Genomic DNA, 25,133 nt, shown 5'->3' with positions numbered 1-25,133 from the left:
AAGGCAAATTGGAAAAAACAAAGACAATACAGAAAAAACAAAGACAAAATAGTAAAAAAAAAATTATGACTACATTTGTATATTTTTTTATGATTGATTCTCTTTGTATTTCCACATTTGTATATTTTTTATTATTGATTCTCATTGTATTTCCACAAGTATTGCCTTTTAATTTTGGCACTCCTGTGATTCCATTCATGAGGTGCCGCAAGCCTGCTTTTCATTCAGGTTTTCAGTTAATAATGTGAGAACACTAGAAAGAAAAGTATTCTGAAACATAAAATGTGAGTTGTGGATACCAGCATTATGTGAATGTTTTGGTAAAACAAGCACATTTGATCTGTTTGGGTTGAAATAAGGTATGAAAATCATTTCTACAAAAATGAGTAGCTCGTGGTCATTTTCATTTTCTAAAAGTAGCTCTCGCAAGAAAAAACCTTGGTGACCCCTGCCTTAAACTATACTTCCCCCACTTACTTTACACCGGAACCATTTATTCGCATCTGTTCTCGACCGAATCTATTCAGGGTTGCACACCACACCACAGATGAAAAATGACTTGGAGTTATGTTAGTTTCCGCCTCATTGATTTTGTGTGGTTAGTTTTGTCTTTTTCGTTCTTTGTGGCACTTGGAACTCACGTAATCTTAAAACGTTTGCCCCAAAAATACGAAACGTGTCGTGTTTACGTGTTGTTCCAGGATCTGATTCGATACGGAAAGACTAAACAGAATCTAAGACGCGACGACTGGTTGTGTGTGTTTGACGTCCCAAAGAGGTGAACATCCGCAAAACAGTACATTATCGTAAAATGTACGCATATGCTAATGTAGTGCCATGCTTTTTCCTAGGTGGTTCTGGCACTTTTACGCCACTTCCCTTGTTTGGAATGGTGGTCTTCTGTTGGCATTCAGCCTGAACATCACTTTACGGCAACAGTTATGTCCACAATGGCTCACGAGCTTAATAAATGTCCTATCTGGATCAAAGGTCTTAGGAAATGAAGGTAAATGGTATGTCCACACAACCTCAATGCCAGGTACACCACCATAATACACATTAAACAGATAAGTTGTATTCAGAATACAATTGTATTAGGTGTAATGAACTGAGGGTAATATTAGTGTACTGACAAGGTGTATATAAAATTTCAACATATCCCAGTGCTTGTAATTTGTTGTGTTTATGTAGGGTCTTATTGCACTTTGTCTCTGGACAAAAATAATGAGTGTTCTTGTCTCTTGCCATTTTGCATAGCTCCTCATCTTTGCACAGTCCTGGTGCAGCTGCTGCTGTGGTTGCATTCTCTCAGGAGGCTTCTGGAGTGTCTCTATGTCAGCATCTTCTCTGATGGTGTCATCCATGTGGCGCAGTACATCTTCGGACTGGGCTACTACTTCCTGCTGGGGGTGACTGTGCTCTGCTCGGACCGCCTAAAGAAAGGTTAGGACCCTCTGCAATTAATGTCCTGCTCTTTGCACTGCAAGATGTTCATGTAGGATGTTGTTTTTAAGGGAATGGAACTCTCTTATCCCAGCTGGAGTGGTTTCACTTTGCAGGAATTGTGCTTTTTATTCTGGCTTCTGTGCTGCAACATCAGTCCATGGTCCTTCTGGCTGGACTCCGCACAGGAAAGTCAGGTGAGCGGCTTGTGGCTCCACAACATTAGGTACACCTCAACAATCTAACGAGATCCAATAACAGATCATCCCGAGATGATTGCCTCTCTCATGTAAATATAAAAAGGCTCATGGATTCCAAGATGCTAGTCTGCCTCCAGTTTGTATTTTTTCTAAATGGAAATAATAGAAATAGAAATAATCTGTTCCAGGGTCACACTGTTGCCATTGTAAGACCTTTATCAACTGTACAGGCAACATTTTAACTGTCGCTTAAGTGTAAAACAAAGTTAACTGCTGTTGCTGGTAAGACATGAAAACAACACCAGTCAGTCTTCACTTCAGTAATGATATTTGTCAAAAGTATTGGTTCTGGAGTCTTACTTTATGGTTACTTCCTGTGTTATTCCTCTTGTTCATCGCTTTATGTCAAAAGCTAAAGAAAAAGCATTCTGAGTTAATGAGTCTTTAAAGTACAAACAATAATAAACAAATTTTTAAATTGACACTCTCAATCAAACCTGTGTATTATTACCCTTGTTAAGGGGAATTTTTGTATGGGGTCTCATTAGATTGTGCAGGTGGCCAGAACGTGTAGATTATTCATGTCAAACATGACCCCAATTATACTATTGACTATCTGCATGTGTTTAACTATCTTGCACGTTGTCACTGGTTCCATTGCCAATGGTGATTTATAGATGAGTGGAATGTCAGCAATCTGCAGACACTGGACACCACTAACATGGAGTCAAGTTGCTGGAGGCCTAAAATATGTAAAAGGCCAACACCTTCACATCGTTTTGTTATGTTTACATCTTAAAAAAAAACACACACACAGTTCCTCCCCAAATTATGTGCTTGAAGGCTGGGTATTACTAAAACTGGGTAAGCATATTGCTGAATAATAGTTAATGTGTCTTTCTTGTCTTTTATGCTGCAGGAAAGGTGGAGACTCTGGCTCACAGGCTGCCAAAGGGGGGCTGCTTTGAACTGGTGTCATGCCCTCATTACTTAGCAGAGTTGCTCATCTACGTCTCCCTGTGTTTAGTTTTGGGAGGGCAGTCTCTCACTTGGTGGCTCGTGGTCCTGTACGTGCTCTTCAACCAGGCGCTGGCCGCCCAGCTTTGTCATGAGCTCTACGTCAGTAAATATGAGTCCTACCCTAGGCAGAGAAAAGCTTTTATACCTTTTGTGATGTAAAGTGTTAAGTAAAATGATGTGTTCTGTTCTTCAAAAACTGTTGGAGGTTTTTATCAATTACATTTATATATATATATATATTGGGGCTGACAAATGATTGAAAATTTTAATCACATAATCAGTTTTCAAATTAATTAATCATGATTAATTACCATTTGCAACTATGTGTTAAATATGCCCATTTTACTGTTATGTTATGTCAGCCTCTGTGTAACCGTGGAGAGCGAAAAAAAAAAAAACGTATATATATGTATATATATATATATATATGTATATGTATTTATTTTACAGCTTTGCATATCTCAACCTACTTTGGATTGGATCCATTTTTTTAAGTGAGTAAACTGTCAAAGTGGGTCCTGCATCATTGAATTATTCTGTGAAGAGGGATATGACTGCTTTTTTTCCCCTTTCAAACATTTTTTTCTACTGTCATTATCACTAATTATCATCAGAAAAACATAACAAACATACCTGCAATTTATAGTTACTATATACAGTGGTGTGGAAGAGTGCTTCCTGATTTCTTTTTTTTTTTGTCACACTTAAATGTTTCAGATCATCAAGCAAATTGAAATATTAGTCAATCACAACACAACACAAAATGCAGTTTTTAAATGCAACTTTTTATTATTTACTTTTTATTATTAAGGGAGGGAAAGAAATCCAAACTTACATGGCCCTGTGTGGAAAAAGCGATTGGCCCCTAAACCTAATAACTGGTTGGGCCACCCTTAGCAGCAACCACTGCAATCAAGCATATGCAATAACTTGCAATGAGTCTCTTACTGGGCTGTGGAGGAATTTTGTTGTAATTCAGCCACAATGGAGGGTTTTGGATCATTGTCCTGCTGAAGAATCCAAGTTTGTTTCGGCTTGAGGTCACGAACAGATGACCGGACATTCTCCTTCAGGATTTTTTGGTAGACAGCAGAATTCATGGTTCCATTTATCACAGGATGTCTTCCAGGTTCTGAAGCAGCAAACCAGCCCCAGACCATCACACTACCACCACCATATTTTACTGCTGGTATGATGTTCTTGTTCTGAAATGCGGTGTTACTTTTATGCCAGATGTAATGGGACACACACCTTCCAAAAAGTTCAACTTTTGTCTCGTCAGACCACAGAGTATTTTCCAAAGGTCTTTGGGATCATCAATACCGGTATGTTTTCTGGCTAAATTGAGACAAACCTTAATGTTCTTTTTGTTTGGCAGTGGTTTTGGTCTTGGAACTCTGCCTTCCAGCACTGACCTTAACTGAGGCAAGTGAGGACTGCAGTTCTTTGGATGTTGTTGTGGGGTCTTTTGTGACCTCTTGGATGAGTCGTAATTTTGGTTGGCCGGCCACTGCTGGGAAGGTTCACCACTGTTTTCGCCATTTGTGAATAATGGCTCTCACTGTGGTTCTCTGTAGTCCCAAAGACTTAGAAATGGCTTTGTAAACGTTTTCCAGACTGATAGATCTCAATTAATCTCAATTAAGTTATGTTAACAGGGGGCCAATCACTTTTTCACACAGGGCCATGTAGGTTTGGATTTTTTTTCCTCCCTTAATAAAAAGTTTCATTTAAAAACTGCATTTTGCGTTCAGTTGTGTTGTCATTGACTATTTCAATTTGTTTGATGATCTGAAACATTTAAGTGTGACAAACATGCAAAAAATAATAAATCAGGAAGGGGACAAACCAGTGGCGAAGCCAGAAATTTTTCATTGGGTTGGCCAAGGTGAGACCATTACTCACATAGGGGTGGCAATAAGTTGATACCTGAAGGCCATCTATAGATGGCGAGTGGGGTGGCCGGAGAGTGGCCTGGGTTTGGACACCCCTGATATAGATAAATCAATATACTGTTTTAATCCCGTGACATGTCTTAAAAAGTATCCTAAAATTCACACACACTTGTATACTGTACCTTTTTAAATACAGTATGTGAAAGCTACATATGAGCAAAAAGAAAACATTGACGGCTTAAAAAGTTAGTAAAGTTTAATATAGTATATTATATGGTAGTAAATATAGTATGGATATGGTGAGGTTTTTACAAACTGTGCAATTTAAGAGGTTTATCGTAAATAAATATGGGCAGTGTATGATACATGTATTAATATACATACTCTTGGTTTCGGGGTTATTTCCTCAGATAATGTGCGTGTGTGCCTAATGAAGTTTCACTTGAATGTGTATTTCAGAACTTACCTAACAACCGAAAAACTTTGATCCTCTTCACCCTCCACATGTTTGGAATTATATTTGTTATTGGCATCAGTCCCGTCCAATCGGTGAGGTTTTAACTGACACATCAAAGTCATTCTGCCCAATCAGAACGGTTGTCAGTACCCACTGCGACTTCCTCTGGAGTTCATTCTCTTTTTCCGTCATTTCGTGGCGTGTTGTATGTTTGTGTGTGTGGTAGTTCTTAAATAAACGACTGTGAACATGAAGCTAGCTTTTATTGCTGCTGCCGGTGGCCTGAAGTGATTCGCTGGATGGGAAAGTGCTCCATAGGCGGCTAAGAAGCTAACCATAATCATGCCTCTCACTGTAGGGGGAAGGCTTGCTGGTAGAAACGTAACGAGCCTCTTTCTTCTGCTCGCCGTCTCCTTCGTGTTGTCGGTCGGAGTTACTGCTATTCCGGAGGAGCAAAAGCCTGTGCAAGAGCAGGCCACGATTTTGGTATGTGTGACTGTCTTACGATCACCCATTAACCGCTTAATTATCAGGGCGAATCTGTTTTTCATCCACGCTTCCTGTTTTAGCATTCAAGCTAGCCGCTACACGCTACCTGAGACGCGTCACCACATTCGGCTTGCTAGCCAAGCATGTAAAGTTACTTTTTCCATTCATTCATGTTCATAACAAAACTAACATTTCATTGAAGAAAAGGGTCGTCATCGGGGCTATTCATCTAGTCATGGGAAAAAATATTAGACCACTCTTGTATCTACATTTTCTTGTTCATTTTAATGCCTGGTACAACTAAAGGTGTATTTGTTTTGACAAATACCCGTATAACGATGGCGACAAAAATAGCTCACAAGAGTTGAAATTTTTGGCAGTACAATGCCATGGCTATTGATTTAAGAACTTGAGTGATTTTGTTTATTGTCCAGAAAGCTATGGATATGGCTAGATATCAGCTCTTAAGCTAAACTCTTAAGAGCTATTATTGTTGTCATTATGTTTGGCCAAACAAATGTACTTTTAGTTCTACCAGGCATTAAAATGAACAAGAAACAAGGGTGGTCTAAGGACTGTATATATCAAGAGTGCCTTGATGTTTTTTTAGAACCTACTCCAAAAACAGTCAAAGATCCTCTATATGTCAGGAGCACACTGCTGTTTTAAGGATTTACTGCAAAAACCATGAGTAAAAGATCCCCTATGTCTCAGGAGGACTGTGCTGTTGTTAAGGACCTCTGTCAGGAGCGCTCAGTTGTTTTTAAGGACCAACTGCAAAAATCTTCTAGAACACACCGCAACAAAAAAACAAATGTCAATTATGTTCTATATATGACAGTGCTCTGGTGTTTTTAGAAATCTCCTACAAAATCACTCCAAAGTTTTGAAATGAACTTGCAGGCTGGTCTGGTCATTCCCAGGTTGGACTTGGCCCACACGCCGCCAGTTGAATAGCCCTGTTGTACATGCTAACACACTCACTGGCCATAACTTTGGGTACACCATCGAATGACGTCCAATATAAAACAATCAAAGATAATATTGCCTTCTGTACTTACAGAAGACCTCCAGTTCTAACCTTGCGGTCCCGGTGGTGAGAGAAGATGACTCCAGCAAAGCAAACCTGGGGTTTATCCATGCCTTTGTGGCCTCCATCTCCGTCATCATTGTGTCAGAGTTGGGAGATAAGACTTTCTTCATCGCTGCCATCATGGCCATGCGGTACAACCGGCTCACCGTGCTGGCAGGTGCCATGCTGGCCCTGGGGCTCATGACCTGCCTGTCTGGTGAGTGGTATATAGGAAAGATATAGCGGGCCTGCGGTGCCATTTGTAAAAATGTGCGTGGAATTCTCAGACTAAAAGTCTCTGTACGCCAGAAACCCAAAATGTGCACACAGGCAAAAATATTCAGTTGTAAAAAGTGGTATGCGCCCAAATTCACGCAATTTGTGGTTTAAACATCTCGTCTTTAGTAGAAGTGTGCCACTCCACCTCAAGCTACGCCTCTATTTCACACTAATAAAGTCTGTGGTAAGACAAACAAATGTTGCTATTTATGACATATGCATCAAAGAACTGTCTTATTTTTTTTATATAAATTGTCCAAAGAAAAGCAAGCAACGGACCACTGAGGACATATTAGAAGTCTGCAAGCAGCAGCAAAGAAGAAGCATCTGAAAAGTTTGTCTTCATAAAAAAAGCAATGATATCATGCAAAGGAGGGTGCACGATCAACATGATTAATGTTCACACATTTATGGTGTGGAAATAATAAAGAAATAGTTCCTCATCTTTGATGTGCTACGTCGGACTTCATCAGAGCAATCCGAATTGGCAAAATCAAACAATAAATGACGTCTGTCTCAGGCCAACGTAACCGAGAGTTTCAGGATGCTAGCAGATGTGGAAGTTTGGTGTAAATAAAGGACGAGAGCTATGGCGAGGCAAGTTTTTTCATTTGCTCAGTTCGTCTCTGTTAGCATCAGTTAAGGGACCTGCTCAACTCACACAACATACATCCGACCTTCAAAATAAGAGTGCTTTGGGCTATATCATGTTTACTTGTGTTAACAAAATAAGGGTATCATAAAAATGGCTTAGACCAACATTGAGGCAGCAAACAAAGTTAGCAACTTTTCAAAAGTAAACATCTTTTGTGAAAGTGTACTCCTGTAAAAATGTATTATTTATTTACATTTATTGTCAAGTTGAATGGTTGGATATTTATATACTGGTTGAAAATAGCCCTGTAAGAAAGTCATAGTACAGTTCGTATCATTAAACAATTCATGGAGAAGTTCAGACATTTAATCCAAAAAGAACTCTGGTTAGCGCACTCATTTAAACCAAATCAATCAAATTTAAACAATGCCCAACCCTACCTCTAAGACCCAATGGAAAGTCATGAAAGTAGAGAGTCTGTTCCAGGGTCAAACTGTGGCCCCATAAAACCATCATCAATGTACAGACAGTGTTAGCTAAGATAAGATAATCACATTAGTATCATGAATTTCTAGCGACTGTTAAGTAACGTTTGACATGCTTCACTATCATACATGTGTAAAATGTAGTCATTTAGAACACTTTGATGAAGCAGAACACCAAGAACTAATCCTCTGATGCTCGCTGACCTGAATGAAATTTAAAATAGTTAAACTGTCAAACTGTGGCCTTTGAAAACTTCCCTTCCCCTTGTCCTTGTCCGCTCCAGTACTGTTTGGGTACGCCACCACCATCATCCCCAGGATCTACACCTACTACGTGTCCACCGCCCTTTTCGCCATCTTCGGCATACGCATGCTGAGGGAGGGGCTCCGGATGAGTCCCGATGAGGGCCAGGAGGAGCTGGAGGAGGTGCAGGCAGAGATCAAGAAGAAGGACGAAGAGGTAGGTGACAAAACACATGAAGGCGATGAGTAGGGATGTCTTCATCCACATTTTTGGCTTCTGATCCAATCCGATTTTTTTTAATATTCTTGCCGATGCGATACAATCCGGTGCAGATCTTTTTCTTTTTTCTAGTAAGCTTTTGTTCCAAACATGAATTTGTGAATTGCTCTTCAAAGCATTACAAATAATGCAACCAAAGTATTGCTGAATTTACTTTATTACACAGCATGACCAACAATATTGTTTGGCTTTTGGAACAAACCTCTGTGAGTCAGGTCCCTAATCCAATAAAAGATCAAATTGGAAAAAATGGCTGTGCAAAATACTTTTAAGGGTAGGACTAATCATCTGACATGGTTGTAGATCAATTTGTGGTGTGATTTAGAATATATGACTTTTTTTCCACATATTCTCTTCAGCGCAATAGTAATTTCTTGACGGTCCCTAGTGTAAACAAGCAGCGGTTATTGGGGTGGCCAAGGTGAGACCATGACCCACATAGGGGTGGCAATAAGTTGATACCTGAAATGTCAGTGGGGTGGCCGGAGAGTGACCAAGGGTGGCTACGGCCACCACGTAGCTCCGTCACAGCGAGTAAGCTTCCCGCACAATGGCACAGCAGTCCGGGCACAGTGAGGGGAAACTACCACTGTAGCTACGGAGCCGAAATATCCGACATCCAAGGTGAAACTAACTTCATCACGGTACACCACGGACATGTCTGCATGGTAGTGTTGCCTTTTTTTTCTTCTTGCGGGTGGCGGGAGTTGAGTGGCAACCAGCGCTTAGGTGCATTACCGGACCTACCATGTCGGAGTGTGGCCCACATATAAGAACGTGATACGGCAACCGTATCGGCCCAATCTCGTGGCGGAGGCCGATATGCGATCTTGAAAATACAGAGGCTCGGCAGCCGATTCTGAACCTGGAGGTCGGATGGAGACATACCTAGCGATGAGACATGCTTTCACCGATAGTCCTTTAAATTGTCTCGTGTTGTCCTCTCAGCTGCAGCGCTCCAAGCTGGTCAACGGGGCTCCAGACGTGGAGGCGGGGACCGGCGCCACCTCGCCCCCGTCGTCCAAGTGGCACAGCGTCATCTCACCTATCTTCATCCAGGCGCTCACCCTCACTTTCCTCGCAGAGTGGGGGGATCGCTCACAGCTGACCACCATCATCCTGGCTGCCCGAGAGGTACGTCACATGACACAGTGTTTCATTATTTTGTTTTTCGTTTTTAAAGCTTTTTGATTTTTTGATTTTACAAATCCAAACCAGGATCCGTTCGGAGTGGCTGTAGGAGGCACGCTGGGTCATTGCTTGTGTACAGGCCTGGCTGTGATTGGAGGGAGGATGATTGCACAGAAGATCTCTGTCAGGACAGGTGAGACCACCACAAGAGAACAAACGGGGGTCCTCTGAGATACTCGAGAAAGAGAGTCACTCTTGGCGTTTCAGATGTCCTCCCTCTGTTAATATACAGTATGTTAATGGAAGCCACCTTTACAACAATGGACCAAAGTCATGACAGATGAATTGTAATTAAAAAAACAGTTTATGAACCAGAAATTAAATACAATTATTTTTAAAGATATGGTGTTTTTATTTTAATGTACTTAATAGAAAATAGCTTCATTAAACTAGAAGTTAATTTTATGAAATGTATTTTTAAAATAGCCAATAATAACCAAAAATGAACAAATGTTGATGCAGTTAATAAATTAACAAAAACTAGCCTATGTAAAATATAAAGGAACTGTTTGCCACTGGCTCAAAATAAAAAAATGTTTAAACCAAAAAATATAAGAACACCCCCTCTGGCTATCATATGTTATCATTAGTGGTTTAAAAGAACAGATTAAAAAAAGTCTATATTTGTTCCCCGGTGCGGGCATGACAGAAAATAATAAGGAACCGTTGCTTTAAAGGTTCCAGCTTACCGGTGACCCTAATGAGGAAAAGCAATATAGGGAATGGATGGATGGCTATTTCTTTTTTATTAATTAAATTAGATAGAAATGAATTTAAAATATTAATTAATTAAAAAAAATTAATTTAAAATTAATGAATTTAAAAAAATCGTCATCTTGAATCAGATTATTGTAATTACATTTTCTAAAAGCTTTAAATCAGAAACGACTGTTGTATTGAATTAGATATAAATTAAGTTAAAATATACATTAAGACACATACAGCAAACCAAAACTCGTATTAAAGCATTCTAATTGAGTTGATAAATGTAAAAATAGACTAATTCATTTAATTAAATTAATTAAAAAATAACCAGAAATGTATTCATTGTAAATTAATTTAAGTAGCCTACTGAACCAGGGATTGACTTCATTTTTTAAAGTCTACATTAAACCAGAAATGCGTTGATTTTAATTAAATTGATACAAATACATTTTTAAAAATAGCTGATGTTCAACCAGAAATGACGTTTTTTTTATTGAATTAATGACATATACAGTAGACAGAGATTAAGCGATTAATTCATTATCATTCATTTATAATGAGTGAACATATTTATGTATCACTGCTAACAGTCAATAACTAAACACATGTAAGTAGATGTGTTTTTCCTTTCTCTCTAACCACATTCACACACACACACACACGGATGGACGATACAGCATAAAAATGAACAGAATCTATCTTATTGTCTTTTCCTGACATAGTCACAATCATCGGAGGGATCGTGTTCCTGGCCTTCGCCTTCTCCGCCCTCTTCATCAAACCAGACGCTGGACTGTGAGAGACGGCATCCTGAAAAGACTCTTTAGCGTGTACATACGTGTTCAAGTGTATGTTAGTTGCTGTAGAGAGATTGCCAACTGCTGTGGAGACAGAACAGAAAGTATCGTCCTTCCTTTCTGCTACCTCTTGGAGCTCAAAGCATCATGGGAAATGGAGATGCAACCACACAGGTACATGTTGTTTTTTTGGTTACTAAACGCTTGGACCCACATGTTAGAGGCACAGTCCTTTCCTCACAGCCTTTTTTCTCTTCATTTTAAACGTGTTACTCAACAGTAGCTTCTTTGGTGATCTTTTAATTCATGCTTTCCTGTCGATGTACGATTGAACCTGTTTCCTTTATTTCTGTTACTGTTTGCTGATACTGTACATAGCGCTCACTTCACTCCAGTTTTAATTTAAAATGATCTATTTATTTAGTGTCATTTCCCATTGTTTTTAAGCCCAAAGAGTTTCAGAGATTGGAGGGTGAGAGGTCATGAGGAAATATTTTTCTAAATGTTTTACTGTGTGCGCTCAGCTGGGAAAGGTTCACAGCTCTGTTTGCAATAACTAATGATTGACCAGATTGAATGCCTTTAAGTGGAAATGCTCAATAAAAAATGTTTTCTTGTGCTTTGTCAACCTAATCATTTACATTGACATTTAAAAACAGACAGATTTTATTGCAAAATAAACTCACTTACTTATTGAATAACTTGAAATGACTTCAGGTCTTTTATTGAAAGGCCAATAAACAAATAAGTAAACATTTTTACATGACTGTACATGCTTGTCTTGCTTTACCAGGATTAAAATGTGCAAAATCAGCATTTGTGTGCAGTTGTCCGCATGGATATTTACCACATATGAACGGTAGGGGGCAGTAGTGACGACGCTGCGTTGGAGTCTACGCTGAGTTAAAGCTGGCTTGTTTGACCAAAATCTAAAGGACTTGGAATAAAAATGAAACATTAAACCTATGCTTTTATTTCATGAATGATGTACAATGCAGCGTTTATGTGACGGGTATTTCAATATTTCCGATTATATTACACAATGGGCGATTTATTATTTTAAATTTTATGTATTCATTCAATATCTATTTAATTTTTGCACAGAAAACTAACTAAAAAAGTGAACTGGAGTTTACAAAGAACAACACTGATACATTATTTTTGAGAATTTGAGAATTTATTTGACCAAAACCCAAAGGACTTGGAAAAAATGAAACCTTAAACATATGTTTTTATTTCATGAATGAAGTACAGTACAGCATTTATGTCAAGTGTATTTCAACATTTCCGATTATATTTCACAATTAATGGCCAATTTATCATTTCACATTTTATGTATTCATTCAATATCTATTTAATTTTGGCACAGAAAAGAACTGAAAAAGTGAAGTGGAGTTCACAAAAAACAACCTTCATACAATATTTGAGAGTTTATTTGAGATCTTATTTTGAAGCATAATGGAGAACCAGAGTATGAGTTGAGCATAAATATGTGGAAATGCTTTTATTTTATTTATCTTTCAGACTACATATCGGCAATCTAGTGAAAACCAAACATCTTTTTATAATCTTCCAATACTAGAAAAAGAGCGTAATCATCTCATATAAAATAATATATTTTCTTCAATATATATTTACATTATACATTATGTACAGTAAATCTGGACCATAAAAATAGTTTAGGTCTCATTATATAGTATTCTTCAAGATACTGAGGCTGTTTTTTGCATAAAGTGATGCAGTGAAAGTAAACACGCAAACTTAAAAGGGGGCGTGGCAGTGTTGCCTCGCTGCAATCCTCTTCCTGTCGCACGAGATCGCCTTCGTAGCCTCTCGAGTCAAGAAAACTTTCCAGCCTGCCCCCTGGTGGCTGTAAGCGGCTACTGCAGCTGCGACACAGACTGATTGGGCAAAGTGTCCCTCCTGTGGGACGGCTGTTGCTGTTGTTGGTGTTGTGTTATGTGTTGTTGATGCTGCTTGATGGACGTGTTGTTGTTGGTCGTGGCGGTGAACGCCGCCGGCAGGATGAGCTGTGTGGGATGGCTTCCATGGAGCATCCGCGGAGCCTTGAGCAACAGGGGAGACATTTGAATTTGTTTACTTTAACATCACCACATGGATTTTTTTTAAAGACAATCACAGATATTTTTTTCCAAAATAATTTGTGAATAATAATCTTAAAAATAAGAATGGACATTTAAATTACTTAAAAAAAAATATTTGTAAAAAAATAATATTTTCTGATTATTAATGTTTTTTGTCATGCTATGTCTGTCCTCAAATATTTTGATTGATTGATTGGTTGAAGCACAGTACTAACTGTTAATTGTACATTTATTTATATATTTGTATATCTGGTTGGGAATGAGGTCCTGTCCCAGGTGGAGGAGTTCAAGTATCTCGTGGTCTTATTCACGAGTGAGGGAAGGTTGGAGCATGAGGTCGACAGGCCGATCGGCGCAGCGTCTGCGGTAATGCAGCCGCTATACCGGACCGCCGTGGTGAAGAGAGAGCTGAGCCGGAAGGCAAAACTCTCAATTTACTGGTCGATCTATGTTTCCACCCTCACCTATGGTCATGAGCTTTGGGGTGTGACCGAAAGAACGAGAAAGAACGAGATACAAGCGGCTGAAATGAGTTTCCTCCGTAGGGTGGCTGGACTCACCCTAAGAGACAGGGTGAGGAACTCAGTCATCCGGCCGGGAGAACGCCCCGGGGCAGACCTAAGACACGCTAGGGCACATGTGTCAAGCTCGTGCCATGGAGGGCCGAGACGCTGCAGATTTTCTCTCCAACCAGTTTCTTCAGCAGGTGATTTAATTGATGAGCTCCTTCCCTCAAACTGAAGGTGTTGATCATTAACATCACCTGCTTTAGTGACTGGCTGGAAAGAAAACCTGCAGTGTCTCGGCCCTCCATGGCACGGGTTTGACACCCCTGCGCTAGGGGGATTATGTCTCACAGCTGGCCTGGGAACGCCTTGGTGTCCTCACAGTGGAACTGGAGGAGGACCGGAAATTCTGGGCTTCTCTACTGAGGCTGCTTGCCCGGCGACCCGGACCCGGACAAGCAGAAGAAAATGGATCGATGGAGGGATTTATATATTTTTTAAATTGCTTTTATTATCGATTGATTACAACTTATTGAAACGATACAACATTTTATTTATTTATTTTAAAAACCTGCTTTTCTACTGTTTGAAAAATAAATGGTCACTAGCCAAGAAAAAAAAACTTCAGTTCTTGTTGTGACTTGTTTTTTTTTTTGCTTTTGTGTTTCAGATACTAAGAAAAAAAGTCACAAATTAGTAGATGCACTTGTTCAATTGAACAGTGACAACACGTGCCTTTAGAAAAAAAGAGAAAAAAGTGGAACGTGAGATTGCAACAGAGGTTAAAAAAGGACTTCTCTTCATTTGTACCTGCTCCTGAGGCTGCTGTGGTGGCGGCGGCTGCTGGGAAATGCTGATGGTTGGTGTCTGTCCTGGCTGGGGAGCGAACGCCGTCACCACTTGTCCCATGAACATGGTGGAAGGGACCATGACGGCGCCACATGCCATTTGTCCCGTGACCAACTTGGTGAGCAGCTGTCGAGCAGCAGGAAACCTTGTACGAGGTGGGGTGAATGAAGGAGGGAAAATATGATTATCTATCGTTATCCTCTGTCGTAGTTGACCTTAGATGTTGACAATAGCCCAAAAAGGAAGAATATGCAAACCTAATTTGGGCGTCCGGTGTGAACACAGCGGGGGTGTTTGTCCCTGCGTTGGGCGCAATCTGCACAACGTTTGTCGGGTTTTGCTGCGGGATCACCACAGTGTTGTAAAGAGAAGCCGCCAGCGTATTCTGTGGAGGCTGCGTACAAGTGTATTTTCTCAAAATGCGAACACGTTGGCAGATCTGCACATGACAGCTCGTTGAGTGTGTCAGACCTGTACCAGTGCTGTGCTCTGTTGGGGTTGGACAGCATGTTGCTGTTGTTGGATGGTGGTCTGCAAAGGCCCTGCAGAGACCACCTGGCCCTGCATGCCGAGCGCAGGACCCTGCTGCACAGTCCCCGAGGCCATGTGCACCATGCTCATGTTAAGTCCTAGAGCTCCTTTCTGCACCAGCATCTGGAACACACAGCATTTACTGTACAATTTTAGATCACGTTGAATGGTGTGCTAATGGAAATACTTGGATACAAGATCCCTATGTCCTGCATGATTACATATTTAGGAAATCTATATAAGTTAAGCGTGAAAGACAGATATTTGGCAAAAAAAAAGCCATAGTGAGGAAATTGGGAAAGGAAGACGCCCCTACATAGGATCATTGGACTGCGATGGTGGAGGAAATCTACATAACGGAAAGGCTGACACATCGCCTATGGCTGCAGGAGGCCCAATTCAAGGATGGACGAGATGGACAATATCTGCATCTAATCAGCAACAAAAATGGAACTACTGATGTGCTGCTATGAAAAGAACTACATGTTGGCACTTTGTGTCTTCATAGTGTTGTTGTATTTCATGAAAAATGTTCAATAAAATTTTAAGTGACAAAAAAAAGTAATTAGAATACAAATATTTAACTAAAATGCATTCAAAAATCAAAATGAATTCTACAAAAAAAGTATACAAAAAATGTATAAAAAAAATGTCAACAGTAAAATCTCTTTTCCAAGAAGAGATTATCTTTCAAGTCTCTTAACAAGAACACAACACAACACAACACAACACCGCTGTTCAATGAAAAACTCAAAATATCCACATTGAGGTTTTTTTTAGTTTTCTTACCCACAAAATTCTATTTACAGTATATATTCTTATATGTGTATATATAATAAGTATTTTCTTGTGGAAAAATAACATCACTTGCCAATGAAAAACTGTATTTTTAAGATATACAGTATATATATAAGATGCACTGTATGTACATTTATGTACAATACATACATGTAATATATTTCCCCTGGACAGTTATGAATAAAGTGTGTCTACAGACCTTTTCTAAAAATATTTATATTTTAAGTAATAAAATATTAAATATTTAAACACTTGTAGTCCAGACATAAAAATTGGAAAGAAGATTGTCGCTTTAGTGTGGTCTAGTGTGGACCAAATAATGCGCTCAGTTAATAATATGCATAAAAACTCCCTAAGAGTCCTGAACACCCCCTACTTGCAAACCCTGCTCTTGCACCCTCTGCAGCTCCTGCTGGATCCCCCACAGCTCGTGGAGCTGCTGCTGGATGTTGGCCTCAATCATCTGGGTGCGCTGCTCCAGCTCCTTCTTCATTTGCTGCATGGCTTCTAGCTGGCCGGCGAACTGGAGGACAAATGAAGAAAAAACCTGATGTCAGATGCTCAGTTTTGACAGCCATTCATTTGTTTGTTAGTGTGGTTTGACCTTAGAGCTGTTTCTGATATTTCGATTAGCCCACTGCAAACTACAGCTACAGTTATAAAGAATACCTGGGACAAGCCAAATGTCTTACTTGCTGTTGTTGTTGCTGTGAAACCATTGATGACGTCTGTGCTGTGTTTTGGGAGCTAATTGACTGAAGGAGATAACCACAGAAAATAAACATCAATTATCCCATGAAGAAGAGACGAGCTGATCAACATGAATAACACCAGCGTGAAAAACACAAATAATGGACGCACCCATAAAAACCCTAAAAATGCCCATTTTGATACTCTTAAAAAGCACGGGCATCACACTCGTTTTCAGGGGTGTACTGCGGAGCTAGTTTAGTGGGTTAGCGAGGTCTGTAGAGTCAAAAGCCAGGCTTGCCTGTACTACAAAGGTGGCTCTCTTTTAACACGTCGAGCTCGCCAATGGTAACTCATGCTCTCAACGAGGTTACGTATGTCCAGAGTTTCAGCTTAAAATCGGCTATGAAAGCACCACTCTTTCGCTGTGTAACTCATTCGGATATGGCGTCACCATTTAAAGAGAACCTGATGGACCTGGGAGCAAGAATAATTTGGGCAGCACTACGAAGGAAGCTGCTTCTTTGAGAACACACTGATCCCTTTCAGCCAAGGGGATCGCACTACATTTGGTCACCTTTTGAGCCGAGTGTAAGTGTCTTTTTGACATACATTATTTTCAGGCACATGAAACAATGTGCCGACTCCTGTGTGTTTGACTCCTGTGTGCTAAAGCTTACAATATACCTCTCACTGTTATCGAGGAAAAGGCTTCTTGAGACGTCATCTGTACTTCTGTGAAGAATGTGTCGGACGTTTCGCTCCTCATCCGAAGAGCTTCGTCAGCGAACTAATAAGTGCTGGTAGCCTAGGCCTTAAATACAGTAAGAGTGGGCGGAATTGGTGTGCCAACACCCTCCTCCTATTGGTTCGTTACACTAAGCCTGGGCGGAGTAGTGGTATAATCCTATCCTGTTATTAACACCTCCGATAAAAGGGAAGTGTCGCTCCCTGAATAGGGTATGAACGACTCTGATACTGGCTTGTTAGCATCTATTGTTCTGGCTCGGCCCTGCCTTCACCTCATTTGCAAGACTAAGAGCTGTGGGTTTTGGTCTCAGTAACCTGCTGAACACAGGGTCCAAATTAAACCTCAAACCACCATTCCGATTCAATGATGGGTTCTGTTGTTTGACAAAAATAGCTTCCTTTACTCCTCTTTCAAACCATCTGTTTTCTTTGGCCAAAATCTTGACCTTGCTGTCCTGAAAAGAGTGATTGGTAGCTTTAAGGTGTAGATGTACTGCTGATTGAGGACCACTAGAATTGTCCCTGCGATGTTGATAAAGCCTTTTTTGGAGCATTTGCTTAGTTTCCCCAATGTAGTGCTCTTTGCATTCCTCATCTTTACAGTGGATGGAATAGACCACATTGCTCTGTTTCTGGTTTGGAGCCTTGTCTTTAGGAGAGCTCTGTTTCTGGTTTGGAGCCTTGTCTTTAGGAGGCTCCAAACCAGAAACAGAGCAATGTGGTCTATTCCATCCACTGTAAAGATGAGGAATGCAAAGAGCACTACATTGGGGAAACTAAGCAAATGCTCCAAAAAAGGCTTTATCAACATCGCAGGGACAATTCTAGTGGTCCTCAATCAGCAGTACATCTACACCTTAAAGCTACCAATCACTCTTTTCAGGACAGCAAGGTCAAGATTTTGGCCAAAGAAAACAGATGGTTTGAAAGAGGAGTAAAGGAAGCTATTTTTGTCAAACAACAGAACCCATCATTGAATCGGAATGGTGGTTTGAGGTTCAATTTGGACCCTGTGTTCAGCAGGTTACTGAGACCAAAACCCACAGCTCTTAGTCTTGCAAATGAGGTGAAGGCAGGGCCGAGCCAGAACAATAGATGCTAACAAGCCAGTATCAGAGTCGTTCATACCCTATTCAGGGAGCGACACTTCCCTTTTATCGGAGGTGTTAATAACAGGATAGGATTATACCACTACTCCGCCCAGGCTTAGTGTAACGAACCAATAGGAAGAGGGTGTTGGCACACCAATTCCGCCCACTCTTACTGTATTTAAGGCCTAGGCTACCAGCACTTATTAGTTCGCTGACAAAGCTCTTCGGATGAGGAGCGAAACGTCCGACACATTCTTCACAGAAGTACAGATGACGTCTCAAGAAGCCTTTTCCTCGATGGACAACTCCTGTACGACTGAGAGCCTACACAGACCCCTCTCACTGTTATGAGATTTTAAATTAATTTAAAATTGTCACATTAATAAACAATTGCAGGCAAACAGTATTGTACTTATTGTTACACATCACGTCTTGTCAAAGCATCTTCCTGCAGGAAAGTGTTGAATGAATTAAACTGGTAGATAGTAGGGATGGGCGAGTACACCACTATCTGTATCTGTATCTGTATCTGTATCTGTATCTGTTCACCCATCTAAATTATCTGTATCTGTATCTGTATCTGTATCTGTATCTGTATCTGTATCTGTTCACCCATCTAAATTATTTGTATCTGTATCTGTATCTGTATCTGTTCACCCATCTAAATGATCTGTATCTGTATCTGTATCTGTATCTGTATCTGTATCTGTATCTGTATCTGTATCTGTTCAGCCATCTAAAGGATCTGTATCTGTATCTGTATCTGTATCTGTATCTGTATCTGTATCTGTATCTGTTCACCCATCTAAATTATCTGTATCTGTATCTGTATCTGTATCTGTATCTGTATCTGTATCTGTATCTGTATCTGTATCTGTATCTGTATCTGTATCTGTATCTGTTCACCCATCTAAATTATTTGTATCTGTATCTGTATCTGTATCTGTTCACCCATCTAAATGATCTGTATCTGTATCTGTATCTGTATCTGTATCTGTATCTGTATCTGTTCAGCCATCTAAAGGATCTGTATCTGTATCTGTATCTGTATCTGTATCTGTATCTGTATCTGTATCTGTATCTGTTCAGCCATCTAAATGATCTGTATCTGTATCTGTATCTGTATCTGTATCTGTATCTGTATCTGTATCTGTATCTGTATCTGTATCTGTATCTGTTCAGCCATCTAAATGATCTGTATCTGTATCTGTATCTGTATCTGTATCTGTATCTGTATCTGTATCTGTATCTGTATCTGTTCAGCCATCTAAATGATCCGTATCTGTATCTGTATCTGTATCTGTATTTGTTCACCCATCTAAATGATCTGTATCTGTATCTGTATCTGTATCTGTATCTGTATCTGTATCTGTATCTGTTCAGCCATCTAAATGATCTGTATCTGTATCTGTATCTGTATCTGTATCTGTATCTGTATCTGTATCTGTATCTGTATCTGTATCTGTATCTGTATCTGTATCTGTTCACCCACCTAAATGATCTGTATCTTTACTTGGAGCAGGCAGGGCATAAACCAGAAGTGGGCGTAGCGATTCATCAGAAGTTGCTATATTTCTTGTTTCTTATTCAGCTGTATGTGTACTGTGTATGTGTGTAAGTGGTCTGTAAGACTTTATTATATAATTATTTTTTAATGATCTGTGCAAAGTTGGTTATTTATGCAAACATCCAGTGATGGCAAACAGGGAAATAATCTGTCAGCCTTGTTCACTATAGTTTTCCCAAAAGCGCCGAGTTCAGTACTAAGAGCAAAGTTTTCCAACTGACTTTATATCACCAGCCAAATTAGAAGCCAGAAAAAAAACCCCGCAATGATGCAACACAAGCCATTTACAGCTCTGTCTTGTCAAATGCACCACGTACATAACAAAACAAATTGGCTGCAGTCTGTCTAGGGAGGGGTGGTCGCTGCATTTGACTGGCCAATCAAAGAGCATGAAGAGTGAATACATAAGTAGTTACCCAATGGGGATTTTCCTTCATCACGATTACAGATAATGACGAGCTGTACTCGTTTCATGCTCGCACTCTGCAAAAATGCATTATCCGTAACGACGGATATTCGTTTTAGACGAGTATCCGGCTCATACCTTGTAAACAGGGCCTTTTGCAGGATTCATAGCTGAAGTTTTTCCCCTGCAGATAGTGCCGTCATATTTAAGTTGCCAAAAAATACTAATTATTTACAATTTTAAACAGAGAAAGGGAATCCAAAAATATGCAGGCCAATGAATGCCGATGGAATAGACGGGGATTTACTGTGTATGGCTGGATGTGATCCCCCAGTACTCTACTGTAGTTAAAACTTAATGAGACTTGATAAAGGGGACAGGATTTTTGACACTTCTAGTATGTTCCAACTATGTTCCCCTCTCAGTATTACCCACCTGACTGCCAACTGATGATCTTCTTTGCGATGTGACGCCCACGTTGGACCCAGACTGGCGCCCTGGTGTGCTCACCTCACCTTGCGTGCGAGAGTCGCGCCTGCAGGGGTCTGACACTGCCGTGTGAGAGGATTTACGTGAACTCCGAGACGATGCCGATGGCGTCCGGCTGCAGGTGAATCGGTCCAGCGCCTCCTTGAGGCTGGACACGTTGGGTTGCGACTCTAAGCTGGAGTCCTGCAACTGCAAGGGCGTGCGGAAGAAAGCGCTCGTCACCTCGCTTTGTGACATCACATAAGGCTCTACCTCTTTGCTGGCGCTCACCTTGTCTGGCGTCACCTCAGTTGGCGACGCTTCCAGTCCCCGCTCTCGCCGCTGTTCTGTTCTCACTTCACTGTAGCTGAGACAAACACACCATTCCAATCCAAGATAGCCACAGCTAAGTCCTCCATGTGGATAACTTCTTTTTACACTTGTATGACAGGTACAAAAGACCAAATAATGACAATGTGAATGGCGCATTTAAGACTTGACTAAAAGTTAAGATTTTTAACATTGTTTTATGTTTTCATACTAACAGTGAATCACTTCTTCCTACACTAGTATGGCACTTTGTTCATTGCCTGTACAGTTAATAAAGTTTTTATGACAGCTTGATTATTTCTATTTACATTATTTTACCTTTTTGAGTTTCCACTAATACTAATACTAATGCTAATACTAATATTAATACTAATGAATAAACACTCCAAGTAACACCTCTATCCAATTAGCCATTGAGTCTCCTATAGCCACCCAGTGCATGATCTAAAAGAGAAAATAACTGCTTGAGTAAAAAACACTGACATTAACAACTGTGGCTGTAGGCAACCACCTGATGTATTTTTTAATTAACACCACAAAATGGCAGCATTTTTGTTGTTAACACATTTGGTTCCTGTACCTGACCACAGTGTGAGTGCAGACAATAAACTCAGGTCGGGAGTTCCACTGGTGGTAGGTGATGTAGTAGTGCGTCTGGAGCCAAATCCACTGCTGCCCTTTGGTGAGGAATCGGTAATAGCAGGACTTTCCTTTGCCGTATTGCAACACTGCAGACACACAATAACATAAAGGAGGGGATAAACTCAAGCATCATCTACTCCGTTTTTTTAACGAAGGCGTGGTGCTCACGGTGTTCGTGACATTTGGCCAGCGTGTCCAGGTCGTCCACATGGTAGTAGTCATAGCCAGACGTGCCCAGCACTTCAAAAGGCAGGTAGCCAATAATGGGCGGAGCTCTGAACGCCACAAATAGTTACGAGTATTTTTATTTTAAAGCACAATTGTTAATACGTCTATTGTAGCACATTGAATTATACAAGTGTACCTGTCGTCCAAGAAAAGGAACTTCCATTCTAAACTATGTCTGGAGGTAAATTCGTCACTGGGCTCCTCTACAGTGCACATCTCCTGTGGAGCAAGCATGCAAGGTAGCTTAGATAATCAATAGTATCAAATACTGTACTTATTTGTTCTTGAGTAAAAAGTACACAGTGGGAGTTTCGTACTAATTGCAACATATTTTACTGAAATAGTCAAGGGTGTTGCTCATGATGCTCACCTTAATGAATTTGGGTTTGGTGAGCCTCACGGTGGCCACGAGACACACTTGCTCCTCAAAGGCCGAGTGGATCGATTGCTGAATGACCATCTTTGTGACTCCAATGTGGGTGCATTTAGGCACTGAGAGGTTAAAAATAGGATAAAAACAATATGTTTCTAGTTAAAACTCCAAGCAGTAACTTACATAATTATGGCTTGAAGGTGGAATCTCTACTTACCATTGTTGAGGGACTTGAAGTTTCCAATGAACTTGACATATTCATACACAGGTGGCTCTTTGGGGTCCATCGTCCCTCTGAGCATGTGGCAACAGAACTCTAGCTGGTTTTTTGCTACAATTGGTGGAAGAAAAATTAGGAATATATATATATGTATCATAAAATAATAATTAATAATAATAATTCATAATAAAAACTTTAATTTAAAAACTGCAGTTTGTGTTAAGTTATGTTGTCATTGACTAATATTTAGATTTGTTTGATAATCTGAAAAGTGCAAGTGTGAAAATCATGCAAAAAATAAGTCATCAGAAACACTTTTTCACACCACTGTATATAATATATTTGAATATTTGTCACCAACTGAATATTATATTTATATGAGGAGACCTGGCACACATATGGTATGCGTAACGGTATGGACAAGGACTTACTCTTCAGATACTCAGGCGTCAGTGTCTCCCCCTCCGTGACATGAGAGGACAGCATCTTGTAGACATCTGAGTGCTCCCCTCTGGGCAGGAAGTTCAACAGGTTCTGATCCACAAGATCCGACTGAAACACATCACGTGTAAATATTTAATGCTGCCGCCACCACTGATGAAAACTTGTATTTCTAAAGGGACTCACAGGAAGGTGCTCCAGAAGCGACGTGACGCTCTCAGAGGCGTAGATGATGTTCCCATCTGTTGTGATGGCCAAGAAGAATCCGTCTAAGGCCTGACAGAAGATGATCAATTTCCACTTTAGTCACAGCTTTAAAGACATCTCTAAGCAGCTCACCTCCAACATCAGCTGGGTGAACTCCTCATTGCTCAGAAACGCAGGTTTCCAATCCTGTCTGATCTCCATCGACTCGGACTGGGCGGCGACTTCTGATGATGGAGAAGATGTAAAAGATGAGTTGTAAGCAGCAACACCTCGGCTGCCTTTTTTTTTTTTTACCCTTGTGCTTTTGTAGGAAGTTGATGCTCTTCTGCAAAATAGTGGTCTTGTCCATCTTGCGGGCGTTGCCTGGCAACATGGTGCCCAGCTCCTTGATGAGCACGTTGAAGTGATCTCTGCGCTTCTTCTCTGACTTGTTGCGGGACACACTGCAAGACACAAACATTGGCACGCCATGAAAAGACTGATCCAGATTAAAAAAAGCAACCGCCTAACAAAATAAACACATTCCTCACCGTTTTGCTTTGTCCTTGTCATCTTCGTCCATTAACCCAAAAATGTTGCTGTCATCCCTGCAGGACAAAGACAAAAAAATGCAATTTGTGTAACGATGCCAAAATTAAAGGTTTTCAAAGCTTTACAGATTCCATGTTTGCACTCAAGAAGCTCTGTCGTCTACTGCAAGGAATAGAAGTATCAATACCATTGTAAAGGTAATTAGAGGTACTGTAAGTACTGTAGTAGATGTGGCAGGCTCGATCCAAATTGCAACACTATCGATACCGAGCGTAGTATCAGTATCTGATTGATATTAGCAAGATGAGACTGCTACTTTTCAGTTCTCTTCTATGTATATTTTCACAAATATAATGTGTGTCATTTTTGTTGTGTTCATATTGTTAAAGTGTTGATATTGTTTTGTATATACTTGATACGCTCCTGATCCAAATTTTAAGACCAGTTGAAAAATTGCAAGAATTGACATTTTGTGCTATTGTATCTACCTGTTTCCCTTTTTGTAGATCTATGAGTTTCCGGTCTTGGGCGGCACCACACTACACCTGATCGTCAGTATCTCCACTACTTATATCGAGTGTCCACTAGTGTGAGGCGCAAGTTCATACTTGTGTTCCTCCTGAGATCTTCCAGTGTCTACTGCTACTAAGCCCAAGCCTGTCTCGTTAAGTATTAAATTACGTTCTTATTTTGCCCTTTGCCTCATGGTGCCATCCTCGCTTGTATTGTTCTCCTGGCTATCGTTTTTTCATCTTTTGCCCGTGATTGTTTTTTTGTTCCTGCTCGTTGAGCGCACCTTCTGTTTTTTGCCTGCCTGGTGTTGTGAATAGAAGATCATCTGAGCATCCACTTCAATCTACTGTGTCTGCATCCTGGGGATCCAGCTCACCCAACTACCACCCAACGATGGACCCCGCAGAGTCCCAGTCAGACACTCTCTCTCCGCTCGCGGTAGAAGTGTCAGTGACCATGAGGAGGCGTTGAGAGATCTCTCTGTCGACCCTGACCACAAATTGGAACCAGATATGTAATCAGCTTGGTCGGTCCATTACCCCAGGGGAGTTTGACGTCGCACCCTTTAACACTCCATTAGGCCACACAATATTTGGTGAGTAGTTTGGCCTCACTAATGTTCCAAAACCTCATTAACGATGTCCTATGTGACATGCTGAGACGTTTCATGTTTGTTTACCTCAACGGCATCCTCATATTTTCCTCTTCCCTAGAAGAGCATAAGGTCAATTTCCGA

General features: G+C 40.4%; 3 protein-coding genes across 10 annotated transcripts in view; 2 read left to right on the top strand and 1 right to left on the bottom strand.

Moving 5' to 3' along the window:
• The first annotated feature begins 518 nt into the window (after positions 1 to 518).
• srd5a3 (steroid 5 alpha-reductase 3) lies at positions 519 to 5,013 on the top strand. 4 transcript variants are annotated; one of them, XM_054790920.1, is made up of 6 exons: positions 519 to 598; positions 702 to 778; positions 852 to 1,013; positions 1,258 to 1,443; positions 1,515 to 1,640; positions 2,563 to 5,013. In XM_054790920.1, exons 3-6 carry the CDS (start codon positions 1,001 to 1,003, stop codon positions 2,820 to 2,822), a joined length of 585 nt encoding a protein of 194 aa, XP_054646895.1. In that variant the 5' UTR covers positions 519 to 598; positions 702 to 778; positions 852 to 1,000; the 3' UTR covers positions 2,823 to 5,013. The 4 variants fall into 4 exon arrangements, 3 of the variants coding, with proteins under 3 accessions (XP_054646895.1, XP_054646894.1, XP_054646893.1); XR_008572785.1 differs by having other exon boundaries at positions 539 to 778; positions 852 to 1,006; positions 2,563 to 3,966; positions 4,249 to 5,013; XM_054790919.1 differs by having other exon boundaries at positions 539 to 778; positions 852 to 1,006; positions 1,560 to 1,640.
• Positions 5,014 to 5,200: 187 nt separating this feature from the next.
• tmem165 (transmembrane protein 165) lies at positions 5,201 to 11,770 on the top strand. Its single transcript, XM_054790921.1, has 6 exons — positions 5,201 to 5,501; positions 6,568 to 6,793; positions 8,220 to 8,395; positions 9,407 to 9,592; positions 9,677 to 9,782; positions 11,077 to 11,770. Exons 1-6 carry the CDS (start codon positions 5,358 to 5,360, stop codon positions 11,151 to 11,153), a joined length of 915 nt encoding a protein of 304 aa, XP_054646896.1. The 5' UTR covers positions 5,201 to 5,357; the 3' UTR covers positions 11,154 to 11,770.
• Positions 11,771 to 12,425: 655 nt separating this feature from the next.
• Positions 12,426 to 25,133, bottom strand: part of clocka (clock circadian regulator a) — a 32,008-nt gene continuing 19,300 nt past the window's right edge. For 3 of the 5 annotated variants that reach the window (XM_054790683.1, XM_054790686.1, XM_054790685.1), the window contains 18 exons: positions 23,884 to 23,940; positions 23,648 to 23,796; positions 23,486 to 23,577; positions 23,333 to 23,422; positions 23,137 to 23,257; positions 22,703 to 22,816; positions 22,483 to 22,604; positions 22,249 to 22,331; positions 22,053 to 22,159; positions 21,823 to 21,970; positions 21,204 to 21,279; positions 20,880 to 21,122; positions 16,633 to 16,695; positions 16,317 to 16,463; positions 15,083 to 15,265; positions 14,869 to 15,005; positions 14,573 to 14,756; positions 12,426 to 13,217 (listed from right to left, as the gene is read on the bottom strand). In XM_054790683.1, the coding sequence (XP_054646658.1) occupies positions 13,032 to 13,217; positions 14,573 to 14,756; positions 14,869 to 15,005; positions 15,083 to 15,265; positions 16,317 to 16,463; positions 16,633 to 16,695; positions 20,880 to 21,122; positions 21,204 to 21,279; positions 21,823 to 21,970; positions 22,053 to 22,159; positions 22,249 to 22,331; positions 22,483 to 22,604; positions 22,703 to 22,816; positions 23,137 to 23,257; positions 23,333 to 23,422; positions 23,486 to 23,577; positions 23,648 to 23,796; positions 23,884 to 23,940 (2,302 nt within the window). In that variant the 3' untranslated portion in view covers positions 12,426 to 13,031. The remainder of the gene's footprint in view (positions 13,218 to 14,572; positions 14,757 to 14,868; positions 15,006 to 15,082; positions 15,266 to 16,316; positions 16,464 to 16,632; positions 16,696 to 20,879; positions 21,123 to 21,203; positions 21,280 to 21,822; positions 21,971 to 22,052; positions 22,160 to 22,248; positions 22,332 to 22,482; positions 22,605 to 22,702; positions 22,817 to 23,136; positions 23,258 to 23,332; positions 23,423 to 23,485; positions 23,578 to 23,647; positions 23,797 to 23,883; positions 23,941 to 25,133) is intronic. The other 2 variants (XM_054790687.1, XM_054790688.1) reach the window with 2 other exon arrangements.

The sequence above is a fragment of the Dunckerocampus dactyliophorus genome, chromosome 10 (genome assembly GCF_027744805.1).
Source record: "Dunckerocampus dactyliophorus isolate RoL2022-P2 chromosome 10, RoL_Ddac_1.1, whole genome shotgun sequence".
Taxonomy (NCBI): Eukaryota; Metazoa; Chordata; class Actinopteri; order Syngnathiformes; family Syngnathidae; genus Dunckerocampus; species Dunckerocampus dactyliophorus.
This window is presented reverse-complemented; position numbering and strand designations above follow the sequence as displayed.

What these genes read in the sequence shown, in the direction of transcription:
- srd5a3 (XM_054790918.1), top strand. Translation starts at nt 555, where the DNA reads ATGACTTGGAGTTATGTTAGTTTCCGCCTCATTGATTTTGTGTGGTTA. An exon ending in GTGTTTGACGTCCCAAAGAG is followed by an intron (nt 779 to 851) that starts GTGAACATCCGC and finishes GCTTTTTCCTAG; the next exon opens with GTGGTTCTGGCACTTTTACG. An exon ending in CTCGGACCGCCTAAAGAAAG is followed by an intron (nt 1,444 to 1,514) that starts GTTAGGACCCTC and finishes GTTGTTTTTAAG; the next exon opens with GGAATGGAACTCTCTTATCC.
- tmem165 (XM_054790921.1), top strand. Translation starts at nt 5,358, where the DNA reads ATGCCTCTCACTGTAGGGGGAAGGCTTGCTGGTAGAAACGTAACGAGC. An exon ending in AAGAGCAGGCCACGATTTTG is followed by an intron (nt 5,502 to 6,567) that starts GTATGTGTGACT and finishes CTGTACTTACAG; the next exon opens with AAGACCTCCAGTTCTAACCT. An exon ending in TCATCCTGGCTGCCCGAGAG is followed by an intron (nt 9,593 to 9,676) that starts GTACGTCACATG and finishes AATCCAAACCAG; the next exon opens with GATCCGTTCGGAGTGGCTGT.